Source organism: Scardinius erythrophthalmus, assembly GCF_964197995.2.
Source record: "Scardinius erythrophthalmus genome assembly, chromosome: 15".
NCBI classification, from domain to species: Eukaryota; Metazoa; Chordata; class Actinopteri; order Cypriniformes; family Leuciscidae; genus Scardinius; species Scardinius erythrophthalmus.
The window spans coordinates 25454107-25476866 of record NC_138235.1 but is presented as its reverse complement, the minus strand read 5'-3'; the positions used below and the strand labels follow the sequence as shown (position 1 = coordinate 25476866).

Sequence of the window (22760 nt, the reverse complement as noted above, 5' to 3'; positions counted from 1 at the left end):
CAAAAGTTAATGTCAATGTCATAAAGGTCCATGTTCCTTTGTGCTTTGTTTCAGCTTGAAAAGCGCTTGTGAAATGTGTGTGGGCACAGATGGAAGAGCACCAGAAGGGCTGATAATGATGCAAGATCTGTTTGTGATACGGTCTGCCCACAGGGAGTTCTGATCACGGGGAGACAGACTCATCCACAGGCCCCTCTGGACACGTTACTATGGAGGATGCTGGATGTACAAGACACGGTTATGTGTTATCAACCCTAGTCAGATCAAAAGAGGCAATATGAAAGTTGCTAAACACAATGGCAATTCCAATGAAAATGTGACTTAACAGGATATAGAGTACAAGAACTTTATTGTGGAAACGTAAGACAACATTATTAATCCAGAAGTCAGGGGTCGGAAACAATTTCCAAATGAAAGCGATGAATATCTTCAACACGTCTCTGTTCTTGATATTTTCAGAAACAAAAGAATGATGGTACAAGTGTATGCGAAATACTTTAATCATTTTTTCTGACTGGCACCTTTTGAACAGAAACTGTATGACATCATGAATCGCTTTAATTAGAGCCAGTTCTCATATCCCAAGAGGTGACGCTTCTTTCCTCTGGGTGATATCAATATTCACCGCAGCGAGAAACAAGCGAGGAACACATGGATTCTCATCATAGACAGATGGTGAATCAAAATTTCCCATAATTTTTATGATGCCATTCAGACCAGCTTTCAAATCTGTCGCCTGTTATTATAAATCTCAGCATGAATCCATCAATGAATCAAATAAACCAACATTGCAGGGTAACATGTTTGTGTTACTCTTACCCAAAATTACTCCAAGGCAAACTTGATTTACATATGGATTAAACAAACTGCAAAGCATGCCTCTGGTTTTTAAAAAGAATACTGGGTAATGAGTCATTTTCATAAGTAGGAAATGTATACAGCTCAACCAGCCCTTTATCACCTGTGATTAAAGAGTTCAAAAGAGCAGGGAACCGACGGGCCCAATTAAAATTGATTTACAGATGTGATCTAAGAAAGAAACTTTGACAACCGATGAAATGGTTGAGCAACCAATTAGTTTGAATGCTCCTAAACTTGTGAAATAGCAAAGAAATAGCATTCGAATGAAAGATGGACATCAGTGCAGTGCACTTTTACCAAGTAACTGGAAACTGGTCATGAGGTGAAGTTAGTGTAATGAGTTATGAATTATTTGTGCAGAATACACACACACGCACGCACAATTTAGCAATAATGTATTCATAAACACAGAAAACAAGATTTAGAGTGCTTCTCATGCTGTTCATGTATATGTTCAGAATGGCAGACTTTATCTTTTAGCCTACATGCATCATGCAAAACTTTTTTTTTTTTTTTGAATGGTGAGGAATCAAAGTCCAGTTATCCAAGCACCATCTGACACCATTCTCCAAATACTGTCTCTACGGGAGAGCAACACTGCAGCACATTTGCTGATGTTAATAACACAGCACTATCAGAGGACTTGGGTAGTTTTATTGCTGCACAAATATAGCCCAGAAGGCCAGTCTGTCAATAAAGTGTCTACTTCTGCAACAAAAAGCAAAAGAGAGAGAAATTCAAGCTTCTTCAAAACCCTTAATAGCTTAGACAGTTTAGAAAACTTTGTATATTTATAGATTTATAAATATCTGAAGAACAGTTTAATCCCCAAGCCATGCAGTATGATCCAAAGCCACAATGCAGTTAATGGTTCATTAATATTTCATCAGGGGCCGTATTCACAAAACATTTTATCTTACAACTACAAGTTCTCCTAAATCAGCAAGTTAGTAGCTACTTTTAGCCTTAAGATGTTTTGTGAATACGGCCCCTGAATGTGTTGTGTGCAGTTCTATGGCTGCCGTGAAGCAGAATGTTTTGGAACCTAACCACAAGGATTGAAACTATGTTATTAATGACATGCAATATAGAGCTGGTACGCTATCATGTGTAAACTTCACTAACAACGTGCCAAATTCCTGATGAACAACCCTGCCATGACCAACTTTTCAAGGTGTGCCTAAACTGTTGACATAGCTTTTAAGTGCTCCATATGAACAAGAAGCTGTATGCAGATAAGGACATTGAGTCGTATATATGAGGAGAAATAGCACCTGCACCTCTATCGATCTACACTACCATGTGCCAAAAAGTATGCAGGCAATGCGAGAGGCAAACCCAAGCGTTCTTATGACATCACAGATCTCATTCCCCCGATAATTTCATCAGCCATCAGGACAAAGCTAAGATCAAAGAAGTGCTGCTATCACATTTGATCAAGTTTCATTTCCTGAATATATAACTGATGGCATGGCAATGGTATGCACAATTTCACAGACTGTGCATTACAAAAAAATAATCATACAGTGGCATCAGCAAATAAAGAGAGAGATGGCCAGATGTCTGTGCAATGAAAAAAAAAAAAATCACAAACAATTAGAGAGAATCCTAAATGCAGAGAGATACGATGTAGACAAGAGACTGAAAGGCCAACAACATGAACTGTTCAGATGCAAAGCACAAGCTGGTGCAAGTTCTCAAGGTGTAAGCGTATCAACAGTATCCAAAATTTTCAGCTTATGGCTATGAAGAACTTCTTTATGAATTTCTATAAGCAGTAGAATTAATTTAGTCCATACCATGTAACCTAATCATTTTATTAATTCGATTTTATTAAAAGTAATACATTTTACAAAATAAAACCTTTAAAACAACATTAAATTTAAAACCATTTGCGCCCATTCCATTTTCCATAATTTTATTTCAGGATCAAAAACACATCACAAATGTTTTTTACATTTTTCAAAAATAATTTATATAATGGATACTAATTGTATGCATTTCATTGTTTAAAGGAGAACTCCGGTCAATTTTAACATTGAGCTCATTTTTTTGTAAATTTGGAGTGCTGTCAGTACAGAGAACAATGACAAAAATCGGTGTTGCCTACACCGAGTTATCCTCTTTTTAAAATTTGCCACCTGTTGACTTCAATGGGGCAAGTTTTAAACCTGCTTTTAGCCTCTTAACATCCTTGATGTGTCATTACAAGTGCACAGGTCATGTGAGTGATTCCTTTAGAGTGATCACAGGTGAATCTGACTGCAGTAGATGTGAAAGATATGAATAAAAATTATGTTATTTCAGCCAGCACACATACCTGTATTTACATCCTGTTTTCGGTCAAAGCCCATAGTAATCGATTGTCGAGGTCACGCGCGTGATCATAGGTAACTAAACCTATGCGTGTGAACTCGACTTTTGTCATTGTTCTCTGTATTGACAGCACTCCAAATTTACAAAAAAATTAGCTCAATGTTAAAATTGACCGGAGTTCTCCTTTAAGATTCACACTTTCTTATAACAAAAAGCAGCACAATAAGAAAGATGACCATGGACAGCAGTACTGACAGCAAAAGAGAGGAAGGATTACAAATTAAGCACCTTGAGAACTTCCTCAGTCTTAACCCCAGGTGACCTACCTCAAGAGCAGTCCTCCAACACAAGGCCTTTCAAGACCGGACCATCACAACGCACTGCACAAAAACACACAGAAAAATCCAGAAAGCATTGACCACTCGGAACTTCCTGAAACCTTTTTACAACGGTTTCCCAAATCTGTATGAGACCGTGTACTGCATGTGCGTGGACTCATGCGTGAGGAAGTGATGTAGGGCGTCTAGGATGGCTGGTTTGAAGAATGCACTAGTGTTATCACCGGAGGTTATGCAAGAATGGTTTGGTGGAAACCTTTGCCTGGTACAGTGCTGGGCCCCTGCTTCACGCAGCCAAGGAATCCTGCCCTAAAAATTCCTAATTGTCCTCGCTGAGCAGGAATCTGTCAGGCTCACCCAGGAAGTAACACTTAGGTTATCACACACGCTCTTTTTTTTACTTACTAATTTTAGTTTTAAACCTATTCCCTCCCTGAGTCTGAGGTCATCGGCTGAAAGAGGAGGTATTAAAGGACATAAAAAGGATGCAGTGTCTTTAAAATAAAAATAATAATGGTATTATATTAGTTTTAGAACTATTTTCTTTCCTATGGTAAATATGAAAAATATTTGAAATCTTTCAGGTCAAATCTGCAGAAACTAAGTGACAATCTATCTGTTACCCCTACAAATGAAACTTTTGGTAGAGACTTGACATTTGGAAAAATAAAGAACAATTCTAGAATGAAATGCACACAGCGACTCTGAACACCTCTGTGGGTTGGTTTTTTTTTGGGGGGGGGGGGGGGGTTACAATCAATGGTGGCAAGGTGAGGAAGACGGGTATCAAATGCTCAGATGAAAGAGGCAGAGCAGATTTAGAGCCTTTTTTGTTTCCGTGTGTTCAAAGGAAGCAGCTGCTGACTGCACAGGGCTTAGGTCCTATTCATCTGTAGGGCGAGACAGACGCAGTATCCTGAGGCACAAAAACACACACACCACACACAAATACACACTTCAAAGTCTATAGAGACACAGACTGCTGCGGTGTGGTAGACTCTGCTCCATAACTCTGTCATTAGCGTCACACACAAGGCTCAGAGAAGCCCTGAACTCACCCAAAGTCTGCATCAAATCAGCATTTATCAAGCCCAGTATCCTTATGAGTCTGAGGAATAACTTATTTTGATTAATAATACAATATAAATCAATCATTTTTAATCTCTGGCAACAGTAATCGATGGCAATCAGTAATCGATGCCCATCTTATATATAAAAAAATGTTGGGAAATCAAAGACAAGGTAAACACTGGGGTCATATGTCAACAGGTGACATCCAAGACTCACGCCCAGAGCGGCCGCCCATCCCCCAACGGCACGTAAATCAGGTGCATTTTCCCTGTCGCTTGTTAAAATTCAAATACGCCCTCGGATGTATGTGTGTGCGTGTTTGTGCGAGTGTGTGTGTGTCTTCCTCTACGAAGCTTCAGTTAACATTTGCATCACAAGCAAATCGCTATTGTGTGATCATTTAGTATAAAGAAAAATTGCCTTATTTCACCAATTACCTGCAAAAAAAAAAAACATTAGAGTAGTCAAAGTAAAACACATACTGTTGGATAAATATTAGTCAGTGAGATAAATGTCTGTTAATACTTTTTTCTATCATTGGACAGGTCTGAATTTTAACACTTCCTAAAAATGCACACCCTACACAAAGTTAGACAGGAAACGAGGTCAGAAAGTGAAAGGTTTAGGCAAACTTTATGAGTAGTAGAGCTTGCGATGAACATGCGCTTTTATTTTCCTATTCAAAAACATTTGCATGGGTTGTCTGAGCACATGGTGTTGGTCTGAGTGCGCTTGTGCCTGACTGATGCTTTTCTGACTCCCTGTGTGTAACCAAACCAACATGCAAAGCTCACTCCAACAGAACAGAGCACTAACTCTGTGTAAAGGAGAATGCTTGCACTGATAACCAAGGTCATATATTTGTACCACCTGCTCATGTCCGTTTGGCTTCCCTGCCATTAATACAACCCTGAGTGCAGTGGTTCCAAACACAGCAACATAATGATTTATCATACAAGAGAAATTAAAAGTTAAAAATATAGTAAAAATAATAGTATTATTAATAGTAAATACTGTATAATATTAGTATAAAAAATAAATAAATAATAATATAAATAATGTTACTGTCCTAGAATGTCCATGACAAAGAACAGGCAAAAAAAAAAAAAATATATATATATATATATATATGGATTCATTAAATTGATCAACAATGACAGTAAAGATATAAAGATCTTTAAGATTTTTATTTCAAATAAATGCTGTTCTTGTGAACTTTCTATTCATCTAAGAATCTTGAAGAAAAAAAAAAAAAAAGTATCATGGTTTCCACAGAATTATTAAGCAACACAACTGGTTTCAACATTTATAATAATATGAAATGTTTCTTGAGCAGATCAGCATATTAGAATGATTTCTGAAGGATCATGTGACAGTTAAAACTGGAGTAATGATGCTGAAAATTCAGCTTTGACATCACAGGAATAAATTACATTTTAAATATTTTCAAATAGAAAACAGTTATTTTAAATGGTGATAATATTTCAAAATATAGTTTTAATTCAGAAATTTAAACAATGCTCGTCATGGAAGAGGTGTATTCAAGACACTGAATGCATTGATTAAATGTGTATTTTTGAATTAATTAATGCATTGGACAAAAACGTCTTGTCATCTTGTCACATAATTTCCCCTGCTGAACAGACTTACTGTACGACCCTCCAGTTGAGAACCACAAATAAATACGGTAGTACTGGCACTGACAATGTGTACAAGGTCTGTGAGGCAGACAACAATAGAAATGAAAGGCAAAGCCAACCACAGATTGCTCTGAGCTTCTGCTTGATTCCCCGAATGACTCCTAATCTACAGACTCATTTAGAACGTGATTATTAGCGGACCGAGTTAACGAGGCCCATCTGCATCACTACAACAGCACAGATGGTCCATAGGAGGACATCTCAATTATAGTGTAGTGTACACTCAGGTAAAGAACACACCTACCCCAGATTTACCACATATTCCATATGATGTTTAACAGGTGTTTGTGCAGTCAAGGAAACTTTCTGCCTTATGTGAGCGGTATTAAGCTTCAGTCCCACGTTACTTCAGGGATAAAACGAATCACCCACAAATTAAACACGGACATAAGTGGCACTCAATACAGAACAGTACGTGGAAACAATAGAGTGACATATCAGGGGAGACCAGCAGAAGGTAAAATAAGTACCTAGGAGTCAATCCCATAGGGGCTTTCAGACAGTGTCATTGCATCAGTGTTTCTGCGCTATGGAAACCAGGCCTCTCTGGCTCGCTCCATCGAGCAATGCACACACACAAACACAAGTGTTCGCACGAAACCTCAGACTACTATACAACACCATTAAACCATGTTAAACTGGGATTATAAGAGGCTAGCTGACATCTAAAGCAGTGTAGTAACCAGCAGTGTGAGATGTTAAGCTAAAACTATTTTATAATTACTAAGCATGCAGTTTTTAATGATCTCAAATTGAGAAATTGCAAGTTTGCTTGGTTAATTAAAAAAAAAATGTATATATAAATGTTATGCACCTGACAGAATCAAAGTAGCCTACATGGTGTGTATTATAACTCTGCTTTAGATCAAAACAATGGGAATGGTACACTAACTCCCGCTTTCACAGACAAGGCTTAAGCCTGGACTAAAATAAATGCATGTTTGAGCTGTTTTAACGGAAAGAAACTTGCACTGAGATATCTTAAAATATGTCAGTGCCATTATATTTTATCTCAAGATTCACACCAGTAATGTTTTTCTCCCCCTAAGGCACAGTTTTAAAAGGTACTTAAATGTCTTAATTGAACTAAGGCACACTGGTTTAAACCAAGGCCTGTGTATGCCTATGTGAAACCAGGCCTAGGTTACATAAACTTTAATACAGTATATATATCTGTCACAATAAAGTGTTTTATATCATTCTAACTCACAAGCAAATCACATATGAACACAATCCTGCAACTTTATGACCAGTCGAGCCACTTGGGTGACATTTATCTCTGGTCTCATTCATCGTGTGCTGCTGAAAGGTTTGCATTTGTTTATTTTACTCTAATGCTAAATAAGATTTGTGTATGCATATCAACAGTTTGAATGCTGTGACTCACATTGCTGAGGGCTGGTACAGGTATCAGATGACATCTTGGTTTACTGCACCAGAGACTCGATGGCTTTTTCAGATGGGTGTGAATCAGAGAGGACGACATGACAACGCCGTGAGTCTGTTCTGGTCGAGCTCTCCGTGCCATTGTCATTACTCAACAACAGCGCCTCCTCCCGGATCATATTGACATAACAGCCATTTGAGCATTGTTGACTTCTGCAGCCCGTCACCCAATGAACCAACGTTTACAAATGTCATAATAATCATAAAAAAAGTATATATATAGAGGGTTCTACTCAAACGATGATGAAAACATGTTAAAAAAATTTAAAACATAAACCAGGCAATATATTATATTTTAATATATTATGTGGGTATTTATAGCCTACTTATAAATACAAATTCAATTCGTGCTTGAAGACATTCAAACATTTTGTGTTTATGTTTATATTTATATGAAAAATAAACAAAAGTACATTTTAAATAAAAATAATCAAATTATAATCACACGTATTGAGTCCATTTGGGTGAAGTATGCAGAAACATTTTTGTTAAATCTTTGATAAAAAAATAAAAAATAAAAAAATAAAAAAAATTAAGAGTTCAGAAAAAAATTCTGAGATTTTTAATGCAAAAGTTTTTTTGTCGGTTTTTCGTGATCAAAGTGATCAAAGCATCTGTCTTCTCTGGAAATCTATTAATATAAATAAATAAGAATACATAAACAAATAAAAACAGGTCAGTTTATGGTGGTCAAGCTGGGTTTTTTTGTGCGCGCGCGCGCGCGTAAACTTTTAATAAAGTGATGAATAATTGTTGATTATCACCAATTGAGCGCGCGATAGCCTATAGTTGCTATGGTTACCGCTCAGACCAAAAGCTACTGAAAGGTCTGTAGTTACAGAAATGTTGTTTGAAAACGGTGTTGAAACCTATTCTTTTTTTTTTCTTTTTTTTTATAATGTAGGCTACTTTTAATAAATTTGATCTGAGATTTAATCGTGAAACGAACTTCACTTGCTGATGTCTCCCTAATAAAAATGTAAATCCTTACATAATCACCACTGGTTATATTGCGCTGTAGAAGCGAAATTACTACTTTATGACAATAACCCGAATGCTGCCCCCAAAACAAAGTTATCAATCCACTTCACAGTTCCGCATTAGTCCTTGATTGCAACAATGCTCTATGACCGACAGAGGGCGCCCTGACTGTGAGTGTTCAACTGAGAAAACCATTATCTGCTAACGTGTGTGGATCATAGACAGACAGACACACTTACTAAATCAATCTCTGAACAATTAGTTTATCCTTCACATGTTTGGCCTTTTGCCACATACTCATTTGATTAAATATAAAATATTTACATGGGAGCAGGTGAGTGATATCGATGCTAAACTGAACGACACCTGCACTCAAACTGGTTCATCCCGTTTTCATGAGTCTAGCTTGAATATAGCACCAGCCATTCAGAGGTCTTGTGAAAACTGAACATGAAAGAACAAACAAAACCATGTAAATAATGCTGATAGGGCCTACTGGTGGAAAAGCCAGTGCTCAAACAATAGATATTTCCATCTCACCATGATGAGTTATAAAACCTTTTGAGCCAAATTAATTTGGTCTAGGAATAATCACTCATTGGTCTCAAGTACCTTTCCTAAATCTTAATCCTTCCTGGCAATCAAAACCTTCCTGTTCTGCAGCAAAGAGCCAAAAGAAGACCTCACTGTTCACAAAACAGCAGTTATAGCTCTAGGCATAAAATATTTCTTATTTCTTATAAAAACATTATTTCTGAATGCTCTCTGAATGTTAAAATGTCAATTTGGGACAAATGTTCTGAAAACATTTTTTACATTTGTTTCTTTTCTTTGTTATGTACGGAGCCCCTAAAGGGACCTTTGCAAAAATAACTTTCACATGCTCACGAGAAACGTATCTCGTGCTCACCAGAAACTCATGAGCATGTGAAAGTCTGTATCTTTTAGGGGCTCCGTAGTTATGCAAATGCTACGGAAAGCATTAAAGGTAGGGTAGGCAATTTTCGGAGAGGCTAGCAATAGCAAGCTAGCTTTGAAAGCAAACGCCTCCAAAGCCACGCCTCCTTCAAAACCCACCTACCCCTGCCTTAGTGCCTTTTAAGCCGGGGACACACTTAACAACTGTAAGGCTGATTATGAATGTAATTTGATACTTACGACTGATCATACCCAAACCTGCCGAGTCGCGTTCAGTCGGTGTTTACAGTCGGTGTTTAAAATCTGCTGCAATCGATGGAAACACTCTGTAAGTGTGTTCAGTTCAGTCTTAGAATGTTTCCCCGGCATAAGGGAACGTTTCATTTTAGAATTCTGTAAACATGATAGAAACATTCTTTTAAAATGTTCTCTGAATGCTCTGAAACAAGTCGTTTGCAATGTTTAAAAACGTTAAACAAATGTCCAACTAAACATCTCCATTCCATATGTAGAAAATATTTTTGTGCAAAAATTTCGAGAACATTTGAGACCAGATAACTTTGTTCTATTAAAGTTACTGGAAAAAATATTTGCCAGATCCAGTTGTGTGAACGTTCCCCTGTTAGCTGGGTTGTCAGCATTGCTTTAGTTGCAATACAGGTTAATTATGAATTTGTACATACATTAAAGGTGAACTAAGTAACTTTTTTATCTTAACCGAACAGCTTCGGAGTCATTGGAATGGTTATATGACTGTTTTCGGGTTTAATGGTGGTCTTCTCGCACCCCCCGAGCGCCTGTGAGCCGAAAAACCACCCTTTCAACTTTGGGCCGGCGGGATGTAACGAATTGCTTTACGGCACTGCACACATACACTATCTAAACATTTATATGCTAGCCTTCTGTGTATCATACATACCTCAGTGGACATGGCTCCATGCGTTCGCCAGCTTCTTTGAAAACAAATGCACATGACCAGCAGGAGAAGATGGGAGGGGGGCGAGTCGCCAACAAGTTTTGACGATAGTGTTGTCAAATATCTATTCCGAAGCTGTAGGGGGAGCTCTATAGAGAAACCCGCGAGCAAAAAGCGAGAAAACATTGAAAGCTGCATAGTGCCAGAGCCCGTCTACGGAGAGCCTTGGCACTTCCTATTAAGTCCTATAATTGTGGTTGTAGTTACACTAGAGTTCCACTGGGGGCGATCGCCCATGAGTGCAAAATGAATGGGAGTCTATGGAGCTAGACGGCTAAATTTGTCTCTTTCACCCGATTGCCGTTGAGAAATCTCAGATTTGATTGTAGGTTTTGCAAGTTCAGCATGGGTTATAGATCGAAAGTTGAATGAACGAGTACTTATGTCCTTTCGATTTCTTACAGGTTGAGTTGTTGTTGCCCATAACACGCTAGCATTCTGCTAATGAACGCTGATTGGTCAGTGAAGGACTGATTACGACCAGAGATACCGCTTGATGGCATCGTGGCATCCGAAGAGGGACCAGAAACAAACAAAACAAAAACTCGTTTAGCACGTGTATTTACTTGTGTCAGCTGTGTGGTCGATGCCTCGAGAGAAAAGAAAGTGCAGAGCGCGAAAGCACCAAAGTGGCTGAAGGATTGCCGTAAAGCCGTATCTCTGGTCGTATGACGTCATTGACACTTTAAAAGACTTTTTAAAGCAAATAAATGACTCTAAAAAATCTAACATCCAACAATGTGTAATTTCTTTGCATCTCCTTTCTAATAAAACATTCAAATTACTAGAAAAAAAATTATAACCTGAGAAAAGTGGATTTTGATGGGTATAGCGCCATAGACCTCCATTCATTCTGCACTCGCCTGTGAGCGCCCCCGCATGGACAGAAACCGGAAGTAACCAGAGAGTGCCAATTCTCTTCATATTAGACATTCTCTGATAGTGCTGCTTTAAATGTTGTGAAAGATGTGATGCACAGCCTCTCCAAGGTCTTGATTCATTAACCAAAATGTTTTATGCATAGGGACTTCCAAAATCAGGGTCAGAAGTGAATCAAGTGACTTCATATATTATAAATGCATCATATTTAAAATGTGCAAATATCAAACTTTAAACAGTGATTCAGTTAAAATGTACTGTGAAGGAATAGGCAGTATAAAGAGAGCTGTATTTAATCTAACAGGGCCATTCAGCTGTATTCTATCCTCATATTGCACAGACATCTTGATAGCCTATTAAATCTCAGACAGAGATTTTATTTTTATTTCAATTGATTCGGCTTATGTGCACTTCTTAAAGGCCCACTCAAGTTTTTCTCAGGGACGGAATTGTGATTGCAGGAAGTATAGTAAAGCATCCCTTGCATGGTTTAAACCCACAACCGAGATATTTCAGGTTCTACCACCCCTTTAAAAGTCATACTGTACCTTTGACTGGGGTGTCTGTCCCTGTGAAGGTTACGAAACCAGTTTGTAAGGAATTTTTCACAAACTGTCAAAACTGTATGTGGTGATAATAATTATTAATTCAAATAAAGATAAAAGCAGAATTGTTGCAATAAGATCTGCTATTCCATTATAGAACTATTCAGGATTTTAATTTTCATCTGTTGTTTTACAGTAGATATGTGCCAGAAATGGATACTGTCTACTTTTCCTCCTTTGAAAGCAACAAACAGGCTGTTGCTAGAATTTGGTCTTTTACTTCAGATGTGGTTTTATTTTAATGTTAATAAACTGGGTGTAAAGCTTGCAAATGCTGAAATCGCTCCAAGTGCACATGTGGATAATAATACGTTAAACACACTAAAAACGACCACAAAAAAATGATAGTTTCATTGATTTTTGTGGACCAGAATAATAAAAAAATATTTTAAAGTATATAAAATTCTAACAACAAAGGTTTATGGCTTAACTGGCCATGAGACACACTAGACATAGGCCAAAGTGCTTATGGCAAAACGTGACTTTTTCAACCCTGAACTATTTTTTATGAGTGTTTTGATGGCGTCCAATTAAACATTTTATTTTTGTTTGTGCATTTTTAGTTTTTCCATTGAGGTGCAATGTAATCCAAATCATCAATAAAATCAAACTAGCCCTGGAAAGGGCACAGCAGTCCTCACACATTTCTGCCTAGGAGACGTCCCAGTGTTGTTTGTCTGATGAGAAAAGTAGTCGTTCCTGTCCTCTGCTGTCAGGATATCAAGGGCATCTTAACAGAAATCTTGATTGGCGTCCATAATTATGTGTAGCTTCCGTGTTAGTGTGGGGTAGGGTGACAGCCGTTGTATTGTTCCAGTAAAGATACAGGTAAGATGTGTTTCAGTAAATATCATGCAAACACACACACTCCCCCTTTGACTCTGAAGCTGTCGAGCCACATGCTCTTGTTGGTTAGACTCATATTCACATGCATGACAAAGCAGCCAGTATACCTCCACCTTTTCCAGCAGTACTGTAATCTTTTAGTGGTTGACACTGGTGAACTTGTGCTCCATATAATGTTCTCTCCATATTATCAGATTGGCCTACTCTGTATTATTATGTGGATCATGAGACACGTCAGTACACAGACATTTTGAGAACAGAGAGCTTAACCATAAACCTCTGAGGAAATATTTAACTAGTATAACAAATTTGGGTCATTAATTGTGAAATGAATTACTATAAGGGGGGATTTCCCCAATTTTTCTTTTTCAAAAGAAAAAGTGCACTAAATGTTAACAGCCATTGAAGTAATATTATTATAATTTTTTTATAAGAAATCATATTATCTGTATAAAATTTATTTACAAATATATATATATTAGGGCTGTCAAAAGATTAATCGCGATTAATCGCATCCAAAATAAAAGTTTGTGTTTAAATAATATATGTGTGTGTACTGTGTATAATTAAATTTGTATATATAAATACACACACATGCTTGTATATATTTAAGAAAAATGTGTAATTTATATATATAAAAAATTATATTTATATATAATATAAATTATAGATAAATATATACAGTATATGTATGCAAATATTTCTTAAATATATACATGCATGTGTGTGTATTTATATACAAAATAATTATACACAGTACACACACATATATTATGTAAACACAAACTTTTATTTTGGATATATGGGGGGGGGGGGGGGTCAGTTGAGTGAATATTGAAATAAGAACATTTCACTACAAATAGTGTGATTTTATTTTGTTGTTGTTTTGCTGCCTCATAAGGAGTTGATGTCATTTATCGCTGATATAAAGTCAGTTAAAGAGTCAGAGCTGCCTTTATTTAGCCCCATCAGTGTTTCACAGGTAATTGGTCAAGCATTGTTGTGTGATCATGTGAGACCTTCAGAGAAGTATCGGCCATGCATTCTCCACATTCCTGCGGAATGAGATGCAGAGGAATGACAAGCGTCTGAAAGTGGAGGACTTCATAATAACTATTATGGATTAGGTTATAGATCAACAGATTACCATCAGTTTGGCTCACTATACTTTGTTTTCATTGTCTGATTACATGTACAGGTTGAATGGCATTAAAGAGCACATTACTGTATTGATTATTCTTTTAGAGATGTTTGTGATGTGATTGTTTTTATCATTGTCATCTCCCATTAACTGCCTGGCTTCCTATGGGGCAAACTGAATGTATTGTTTTATCTCATCCCGTTTTTCTTATCTAAGCAAAATTCTGTGGCATCTCAGACTAAACATGAACTGAACCAGTCCTTTTTGCCATAGAGAGATATTTGTGCTTGTGCTATGCCTACCAGAGGGTCATCGTGTGCAGGTATTCTCAACATCTTATAATGCTAAAACCAGCAAACAGCTCCATTTAATGATGCATTATCAATGTTTCCATCTCTTCCTTATAACAGTCTAGCCAAGTGGCAAATTGCTGTAAATGATTCTGTTTATCTAATGCTATCCAGTTAAGAACTCATGAGAGAGAATTTTAAAGACAATACAACTCAAATAAAGAAGCCCATACAAGCTTTATTCATGAATGTGATTATCTTAGCAATGAGTTAATGATATTAAACCTAAACAAAAATGAGACGCTATTAGGCCATTCGTGTGTTAGCCTTTGCTAAGGCTACACTGTTCGCTTTGGCACTGATATTGTAGCTTTTTTGTGCGCACATTGACTGGAACGACATGAAAAACTAGGCTACCTACTAACTATGACTTCATTCATTCTAGTGAACACCCCAAGTTATTGACAAACTTTCTGACGCATGTTTGCTGATTATGGTCTCATGTGTGAAGCTAAAATGCTAACTTAAGAGTGTCTACTTGAAATGTTCAATGTTAAGTAAGTTCTGAGATTTCCCCAAATCCTAGAAAGTAATAATACAAACCTACTTATATATATATGCTTATATATATATATATATATATATAAAATAATGTGACATGATGGGAAATGATTGGGGAAGACTGATCAAGAGAGAAAGAAAAAAAGAGGATGGGCAGATGGAGAGAATAGAAATGTTATACTATGAATATGCTTTCCTTCTTCCCAACCCTCCTCCTACCCCGTCTCTGGCACTCCCTCAAGGCTGTGTTATTGTTCCTGCCTATCAATGTCATTTCCATAGCGAGTGCTGAAAGAGAGTGGATAAATTGAGGCAGGTGAGAGTAGACACGAGACACAGAGAAGGAGCTCAACAGGCATCGGCAGCCCACCTGCGTTCGGCTCCACTTTTAACAGGCTCCTAAAAGGAGGACATTGCATTATCAAGAGGATTGCTGACAGCTCCAGAGCTGATAATGCATTTGTGTCCTTAGGGAGGCGAAGTGATGAGAAGATAAAAGAGGAATCACTGGAACAGGGATAACACTAGAGCTCAAGCCATCAGAACAGGTAAGAACATGTGCAATGTTTGTCAGCCACATGTGGCGGTGCTTCAGCTGATATAGAGAGGGGCAGCCGTTTGGAAATGGAAGTATACCCAAAGGGACGTTAACTCACAATAAAGACTGGAGAATAATCTAGCAGTATCTGAAAACAAACTCCTGATCGGATTGAGAATAAAGTATGGCAGGTATTTCAAGTTTTAGAGGAAGTTGGAAAGAAAATAATATTGGGTGCATGACTAAAGTTCATTAACTAGTTAAACTGATAGGATAAAAGTGAAGTTACCGCAAGTCAAAGTGGAGAACTGTTATCAGAGGTCTGATAAAACTTTGACAGTGTACAGTGCATGCATAACAATACAAGAAAATCTGATAATAATAAAACCAGACTATATATATATATATATATATATATATACACACACACACACACACAGTATATGCATGCGGTTTGAAAATCAGATTAGAAATGAAAAAATATAAAAAAATGTACATTAAAATAATCGAATCGTTTTAAATACTACAAGTGAATGAAGCCGTCACAATTATTAATTTACTAGCATTTTTTAAGATTAACTTAAAATTACTGTTAAATGGCAACTGTAATCTTAATATAAAAATAGGGGAATTGTGTATGAACAATTAAATATCTGGTATCGACAAATAAAGATACATGTAAAAAAAAAAATCTGATATGGTATCAATATAGTTTGAATATTATAATATTTAATTTACAGTTTGTGTCTGTTTAAGGTTTTAAAGACCTTTAAGACCAAGATTAAAAAAAATCATTTGAGATTTAGTTTTGTTCTAGCTTTTTTTAGCTTTGCTGTAAAAACAAAGACATGCACACAAGACGTGGATGTTGAATAAACTGACAGAATACTAATGAAGCCGTTTATGTAAATGAAATCGGGAAGACCAAAATCTAGAGGTATAAATTGGGGTTCACTTAAACTGTTTATGACCTTTCCCTGATAAAAGGACATAATCTGGATATTAGCTTGCAACGTTAACTAACTGCAGTTTTGTCCTTGGGCTGCAGCCTAGACATAAAATCAAATTAGTAGAGCTACTTTCAAACCCCACCTTATCTTTCCTAATGGCTGGTGTTATCAAACAGAGGGTCTGTAGATGTGAGGGTGTCCTGTGAAAGTTCAAGCATCACGCACACAGAGACGGAGAATCAGGTCAAGAACATTGTCAACCCTTACTGTGTTTTGCCGGTTGAGTTAATGAGTAACGATGAACTCGTGCACTAATGGCGGTCAAACAGTTATACGCTGAGGCGTAGATCGTGAAAGAAGATAGAAAGGACTGGGACCGCAGGTGCTCTGAGCCTAGGGGGTTTTACACAGTGCTGAGAGACTGGCTGCCTGGGCACCGGCCTGTTCTCCAGGAATGCCAAAGCCACACCAATATAATGGAGAACAAACAGGAGCTTTGTGCAGTTCAGGGATGGAGAAAGAAACACACACACACTCACGCACACGCATGGGACTGCGCTGAAGGGATGTGAACAGGCCATCTGCTCTCAACCAAACCCCTGCCTGAACCTGTGCAGGAACAAAACCACTTAAAAGAGAGGCTAGATTAGATGCACGTTATTTAGCTCAGGATGGATACTTCTGTGTATTATACAATGTTGATCACCCTGTTGATAAAATTCTTCTCATCTCCTAATGCCAGGCCCAGTGGAGCGATGACTTTTAGAGAGCCTTAGTGCGCTGAAAGGGTTTCTGAAGGACAGTGGTGCTGACGTTGGCAGAAACAAGGACAACAAAGCAGTCTGTGTCTTACCAACATTGTAAGCATGGGTATTTCAAGTGGTCTTGACCTTTATTAAACTTATGTACACCCTTAAAAATAGATAATTAGAACACTTTTTTTACAGCTTAATACCACAGAACTTTATAAACGTTTTTTTCTTCAGAAAACCAACAACTTTTGTAATAAAATTGAAAAAAAAAAAACTAATTTAGTGACAACATTGATTCTTGAAGTAAAAAAACTAAAGAACATTCTTAGAAAATGTTATTCTCTGTTCTTCAGAAAACCGCCTGGTGCTTTAAAAGAACCCACAAAACAACTTTTCAAAAATTAAGAACGTTTTAACCTCCAAAAGAAGTATACAGCGACAAAAGAACCCTATAAATGAGTGAAAATGGTTCTTGATAAAGGGGATGATTCTTTGCCATTGAAGAATGTTTGTAAGAACTTTTTATTGTATACATTTTTAGAAAACAACATGCACTGGTGTATCAACCCAGAAACCATTATACTAATCTGAGAAAAAGCAAAGGAAATCAGGACAGGTAATCTCCTAAAATTTGTATAAGAGTTCAAAAAACCCAATTAAAAGGAAGAACCACTGAAGAACTTTTATTTTTGTTAGCATATACGGTATAAAGCAAGGTAATGCAGGTGGGCAGCAAAACAATGCACTACTATTTGTAACAGTGTATGCACAGTAACTACTAGCCCTTGAGTAGAACTTTACTGATGACTAGGCTACTTCAAAGTCACAGTTAATTCGGTTAAAGGGCAAAGAGTCAGACAAAGGCATGATGTTTACTTTAAACCGTCTTCTTGCCCAGGCCTGTTCTGTGTACCCTTTCTGTTTGCACAGTAATGTCCAATCACCTGGTGGGAAATGTTTACTTCATAAGCTGTGACCTAGTTTTGCTCTCGAACCTATACAATGAACCTAGAGGTGACTTTTAGATGTTTGTCTTGCTTGTTCTAGTGAATCTGCACAAGGAAGAAGGTGGAAGATCGCACTCCGGTGAGATGGAGCCGAGCCCAGTGGTGTGGCACACCCAGGGGGTCCAGCTGGAAACTGACCTGGAGAAGGTGAGCTCTCATCCCGAGTGCTCCATCTGCTTCAACACCTATGACAATGTCTTCAAAACGCCAAAACAGCTGGACTGCACACACACCTTCTGCCTTGAGTGCCTTTCCCGCATCATGGCTACCTCCATGGACCCTCAAAACTCTAAAATCTCCTGCCCCTTCTGCCGCCACCCCACTACCATCCCAAAAAGGGGGCCTCCAGCTTTGACCACGAGCCAGGAGGTGCTGTGTCGCCTGCCCGCCAACCAGCAGCAGGAAGAGCCCGTATGGCTGGACGGGGAGAGGTTGTGCTACCAGCGGCCAATAGACATGCCAGGCCTGCCAGCGTTCTGCATCTGCGTCGATATTGGGGCCAGTGGGCAAAGCAGCGTATCTTCTTCCCAAACTCGACCGCGACTTGGGCTTCTGGAACGGCTGATGGACTGGAAGCGTTTGCTGCTCTTTATATTCCTCATGTTGTTGCTGCTGGGGATCATTTTGTGGCCCTTGCAGTGCATCGTCTCGACGGGCTCCGTGCGTTGTTCGTCCCATAACCTGCAGGTGCCTACTACAGCTTCTACTACCACACTCACATTAGCAACAGATAAGTGAGACAGACATGTCTAGATTGATGTCGGACTTGCAAAACCAGGTTGATTGGTGTCCGTTTACCTCCATACGTCCTTGCCAAGCCTGTTGGGTGCTAAAGGAGTTACAACAAACAGCAATGCTGCAGTAAAGACTGAGGAACTGCATCAGTATCATTATTATAGAACATGTGAATGAGTGTCAAACCTTAGCCGGTGCATGACAAAACTGACTGATGGTTAAATGTCTGCCTACACTGAAAAAAAATTAAGCCACTGTTTAGTAACAGAGTGAAGAAAAAAGTTCCGTTGTCAATAGTCTCACACAGAAGCAAGCAACTTTCTATTTCCATTCTATTACGTGACCAACATGAACACAAGTGAAATCTGCATGGGGAAATCGCATTTCTATTGAAAAGACTCGATTTTGCCCACAAACCTTCAACAAGTGATTGAAGTAATGTGAACTTAATCCAAAGAAAACTGAATATTTTCTACTTGTACATTTTGTATATTTTATTTCATTGTATTTCACTCCATGAAATGTATTTTGTTTAAAATATAAAAACTGTTGCTGCAAACGGCACAAGGAAGTTCAAGGAATAGTGTCACGGAATGTTTTTTAAAAATTTTAATAGGTACAATATACATGATATCACTGATAACACTGACAAAAGAAAGAAAACACGAACAGATTTCACGTGGCCCTAATTTATCACTTCCTGCTCTGGGACGGTTAAACGAACACGCCTCAAACAATAACCGTTTGAAACCTAAGCCCTACAGCGACGTGTCCTGCATGTGAACACATTCACAACCACACCCATGTAAACTGCTCCACCGTGTGTGTGTTTTGTAGGGATGAATTATTAGCTTCCCTTTTCCAGGTGTTTTTATGAGAAACGAAATGTCATTGACATAAGTTATTCATTATTAAACCCTGAAGAGAGAAGGAAATTATAAAGAGGAAAGGAAATAATATATGGGCCAGTAGCTGTTTGTTTGTAAGGTGAAATGAGTTAGAGACAACTAGTTGAAAGTTCCCAGTGTATGCTTTATTATTCAATAACTAATCCTGTATTCTCATTTGAGATGCAAGTCAATACATCAGCTGTATTTTCCAGGGCAAAAGGCATTTTAGGCTGAACCAGTGCAAGAGGGAACACAGTCTTTACCACACAAGGACAGTCAGCACAACGCGAATCAGATCAAGCCTACTGATCACCAACTGAGATTTAAAAAACAACAACAACCCACCAACATGATATTCAAGTAAATTTAAAGAGAAGACTTCAAAATTGTTATAAAGCGAGCAGAGAGTTTTATAACTGTTGATGTTATGTATAATAATAATAAATGTTCTAAAACAATATGCTAAACAGCTTTGAATATTTCCATCACTGTAATAACAAACAAGTGAAATGTATAATTTACAACAAATAATTGACCAAAAAAATATAACGCAAAACACTACACTGATGTCAAATCAACAGATATTCATTATATATACCTCCGAACAAAAGGACATTCTGGCAGCCATGGACACTATACCTTTCAGCAGTTCAAGTCTTAATGTGTCACTCAATTTTTGACCTTTTACCCATTTTCACAGAGGCAAAAATAAAACACTTAACTCTTAACAGCAAATGAACAGCTTCCAAGCGTTCAGATACCAGTAGCACATTGCTCTCACATGATCAGGTGCATAAATCACAAAAAATTCATTCAATCAGTCAGTCATTCCAAGGACAATGATTATCATATGCAGTGACATTGCTTTTACTTCCCAGAAGGTCTAACAAACTGGTTCTCTAGTAAAAAACCCAAACATTTTATCCTTCCAAGTGCAAAAAAAGCAGAGCCTGGCCTCCCTCAAACACGTACGGCATCTCTACAGCTGTAACCTTTCACAGACAGACGCTGTGATTAATCACATACATCATGTCCTGCTTTATCTAAGCCAACATGTTTTTAGAAGAAGTCTCTTATGCTCACCAATGCTGCATTTATGTAATCAAAAAAATTGTGAGTTATTATTACAATTTAAAGAACTCTTTTCTATTTTAACATATTTTAAAATGCAATTTATTTCTTGTGATGTCAAAGCTGAGTTTTCAGCATCATTACTCCCGTCTTCAGTGTCACAAGATCCTTCAGAAATAATTGCTCAAGAAACATTTATTATTAATATCATCCGTATTGAAAACGGTTCTGCTGTTGTGGAAACTCATCCTTGCTGAATAAGAGTATTCATTTCTTTAAAATAAAAAATGTACTAAACGGAGCAATTCCAATAGGGTCCTCGCGCCCTAATAAAATAAATCTTACTGACCTTAAAATTTTGAACGGTACTGTGTATATATAACATCTTATGACATCACTGCTGACCTCACCCAATAATAGCCACGTCTGGATTACAGCCATCTTTTAAATTACTTTTTTCGTCCTACACAAATCTATTCTTTAATCTTAGCTGAGGGCCATCTGGCCTGCCTCATTTTTAGCTGAAGTCTCCACCGAAATCCAGTTCACGTCAATGGCTCGGCCTGATGTGATCTTTAGTAATACCACGCTTTTCATTTTTACGTTATTTCGTTCAAAGGCGTCCTCAGTGCAATCACAACCCACTATGAAGTAAAGCGCTTTATCGGGCTATTTATAACACGGAAATACACACATACCCTGTTTATATGTGATAAAAGAGCTTAATGTGTCTCCTCTGAGGAAAATGTGGAATAACATAGTCAAAAAAAAAAAAAAAAAAAAAAATGTATTATATTCAAAAATGCCAGGCCTAGATTTCATGATCACATCCACAAATATCACAACAAAAGATAAAACTGCTCTAAAGGAATCATAGTTGCAAATAAAACAAATTTTAACAAACAAACAAATAAAACTAATCTAATAAAGGCTCACCTGATGTATTTCAGAACAAGAAAGTCAACGCATAGAAGGAGGAGCCCACTGATGAAGAGGCAGCCTGATTGGTTGATAAGCCTTTGATTGACAGTAGCACTTGTCTCCCTCTGACTGTTCATTAGCCTAGAGGTAATGCTCAATAAAAACAGCTTTAAAGCAGAAGCTTTCACAAATATGATGTACAGGCTGCTAATTGGCACATACTGTATAGATTCGACCACACTGTACCAAATCAGTCCATTTAAAACACCTACTTACATAAGAGTATCCAATTCATTGGTCGAACTTTGACCAATCACCTCTCATATCCTTTGAAAAGAAAAGAGGGATTCTTTAGGCCAGACGGTGTACTTCTCTTCTTCTTACATCACCGTGCCGCGAGTATCACTCAGCAGAGCCCAAATGACCACTGCTTGTGAGAAACTGAGAGATATATATCAGAGTTCTTTGGTTACAGTAGACAACATCCAGTAGACAAAGCAAGGTCTGGAAACAGCCGTAGACAGCATGGAAAGAGCGTAGCTTCATCCAAAGTTATGTCACTGAGTATAAATATTCATTTTCAAATTTATTTCACACATAATCAAACCATCATGTAGCTTAGAGCAGTGTAGGCTTGTTAGACTAGAAGGGGGGAGTGAAAGCACCAAGTCACACGTCCTTTGCCGGAACAATTTCGGCTGCTAATCAGGCACTTGGTTTTGGAGTGTGAGTTTCTCAGACGTAGTCAGTCAGGAAAAGAAGAGAGGAGCTGTTGGAGATGTCGTGGAATCTCCAGCCGAGCGGCTGGGTCGTGTCACCTCAGCGTAGGCGCTGCTTGCCCCCCCCCCTCCGCCAGTGCCGTCCCATGATCAGGTGCTTCTACACAGCACCTCTGCTGGAACTGCAAAACAAAAGACCAGAACGTTTAGGGATGCATTGTTTTAACAGTTGTGTTACTTTCACACTG

General features: G+C 37.9%; 2 protein-coding genes across 3 annotated transcripts in view; one reads left to right on the top strand and one right to left on the bottom strand.

Moving 5' to 3' along the window:
- The first annotated feature begins 17276 nt into the window (after positions 1-17276).
- Positions 17277-19547, top strand: rnf223 (ring finger protein 223). The gene has a single exon (XM_081387008.1). It carries the CDS (start codon positions 18195-18197, stop codon positions 18912-18914), a length of 720 nt encoding a protein of 239 aa, XP_081243134.1. The 5' UTR covers positions 17277-18194; the 3' UTR covers positions 18915-19547.
- ptpn11b (protein tyrosine phosphatase non-receptor type 11b) overlaps positions 19514-22760 on the bottom strand; it is a 33480-nt gene continuing 30233 nt past the window's right edge. For both annotated transcript variants that reach the window (XM_081387006.1, XM_081387007.1), the window contains exon 16: positions 19514-22694. The gene's annotated coding sequence lies outside the window, so the exon portion shown is untranslated. The remainder of the gene's footprint in view (positions 22695-22760) is intronic.

What these genes read in the sequence shown, in the direction of transcription:
- rnf223 (XM_081387008.1), top strand. Translation starts at nt 18,195, where the DNA reads ATGTTTGTCTTGCTTGTTCTAGTGAATCTGCACAAGGAAGAAGGTGGA.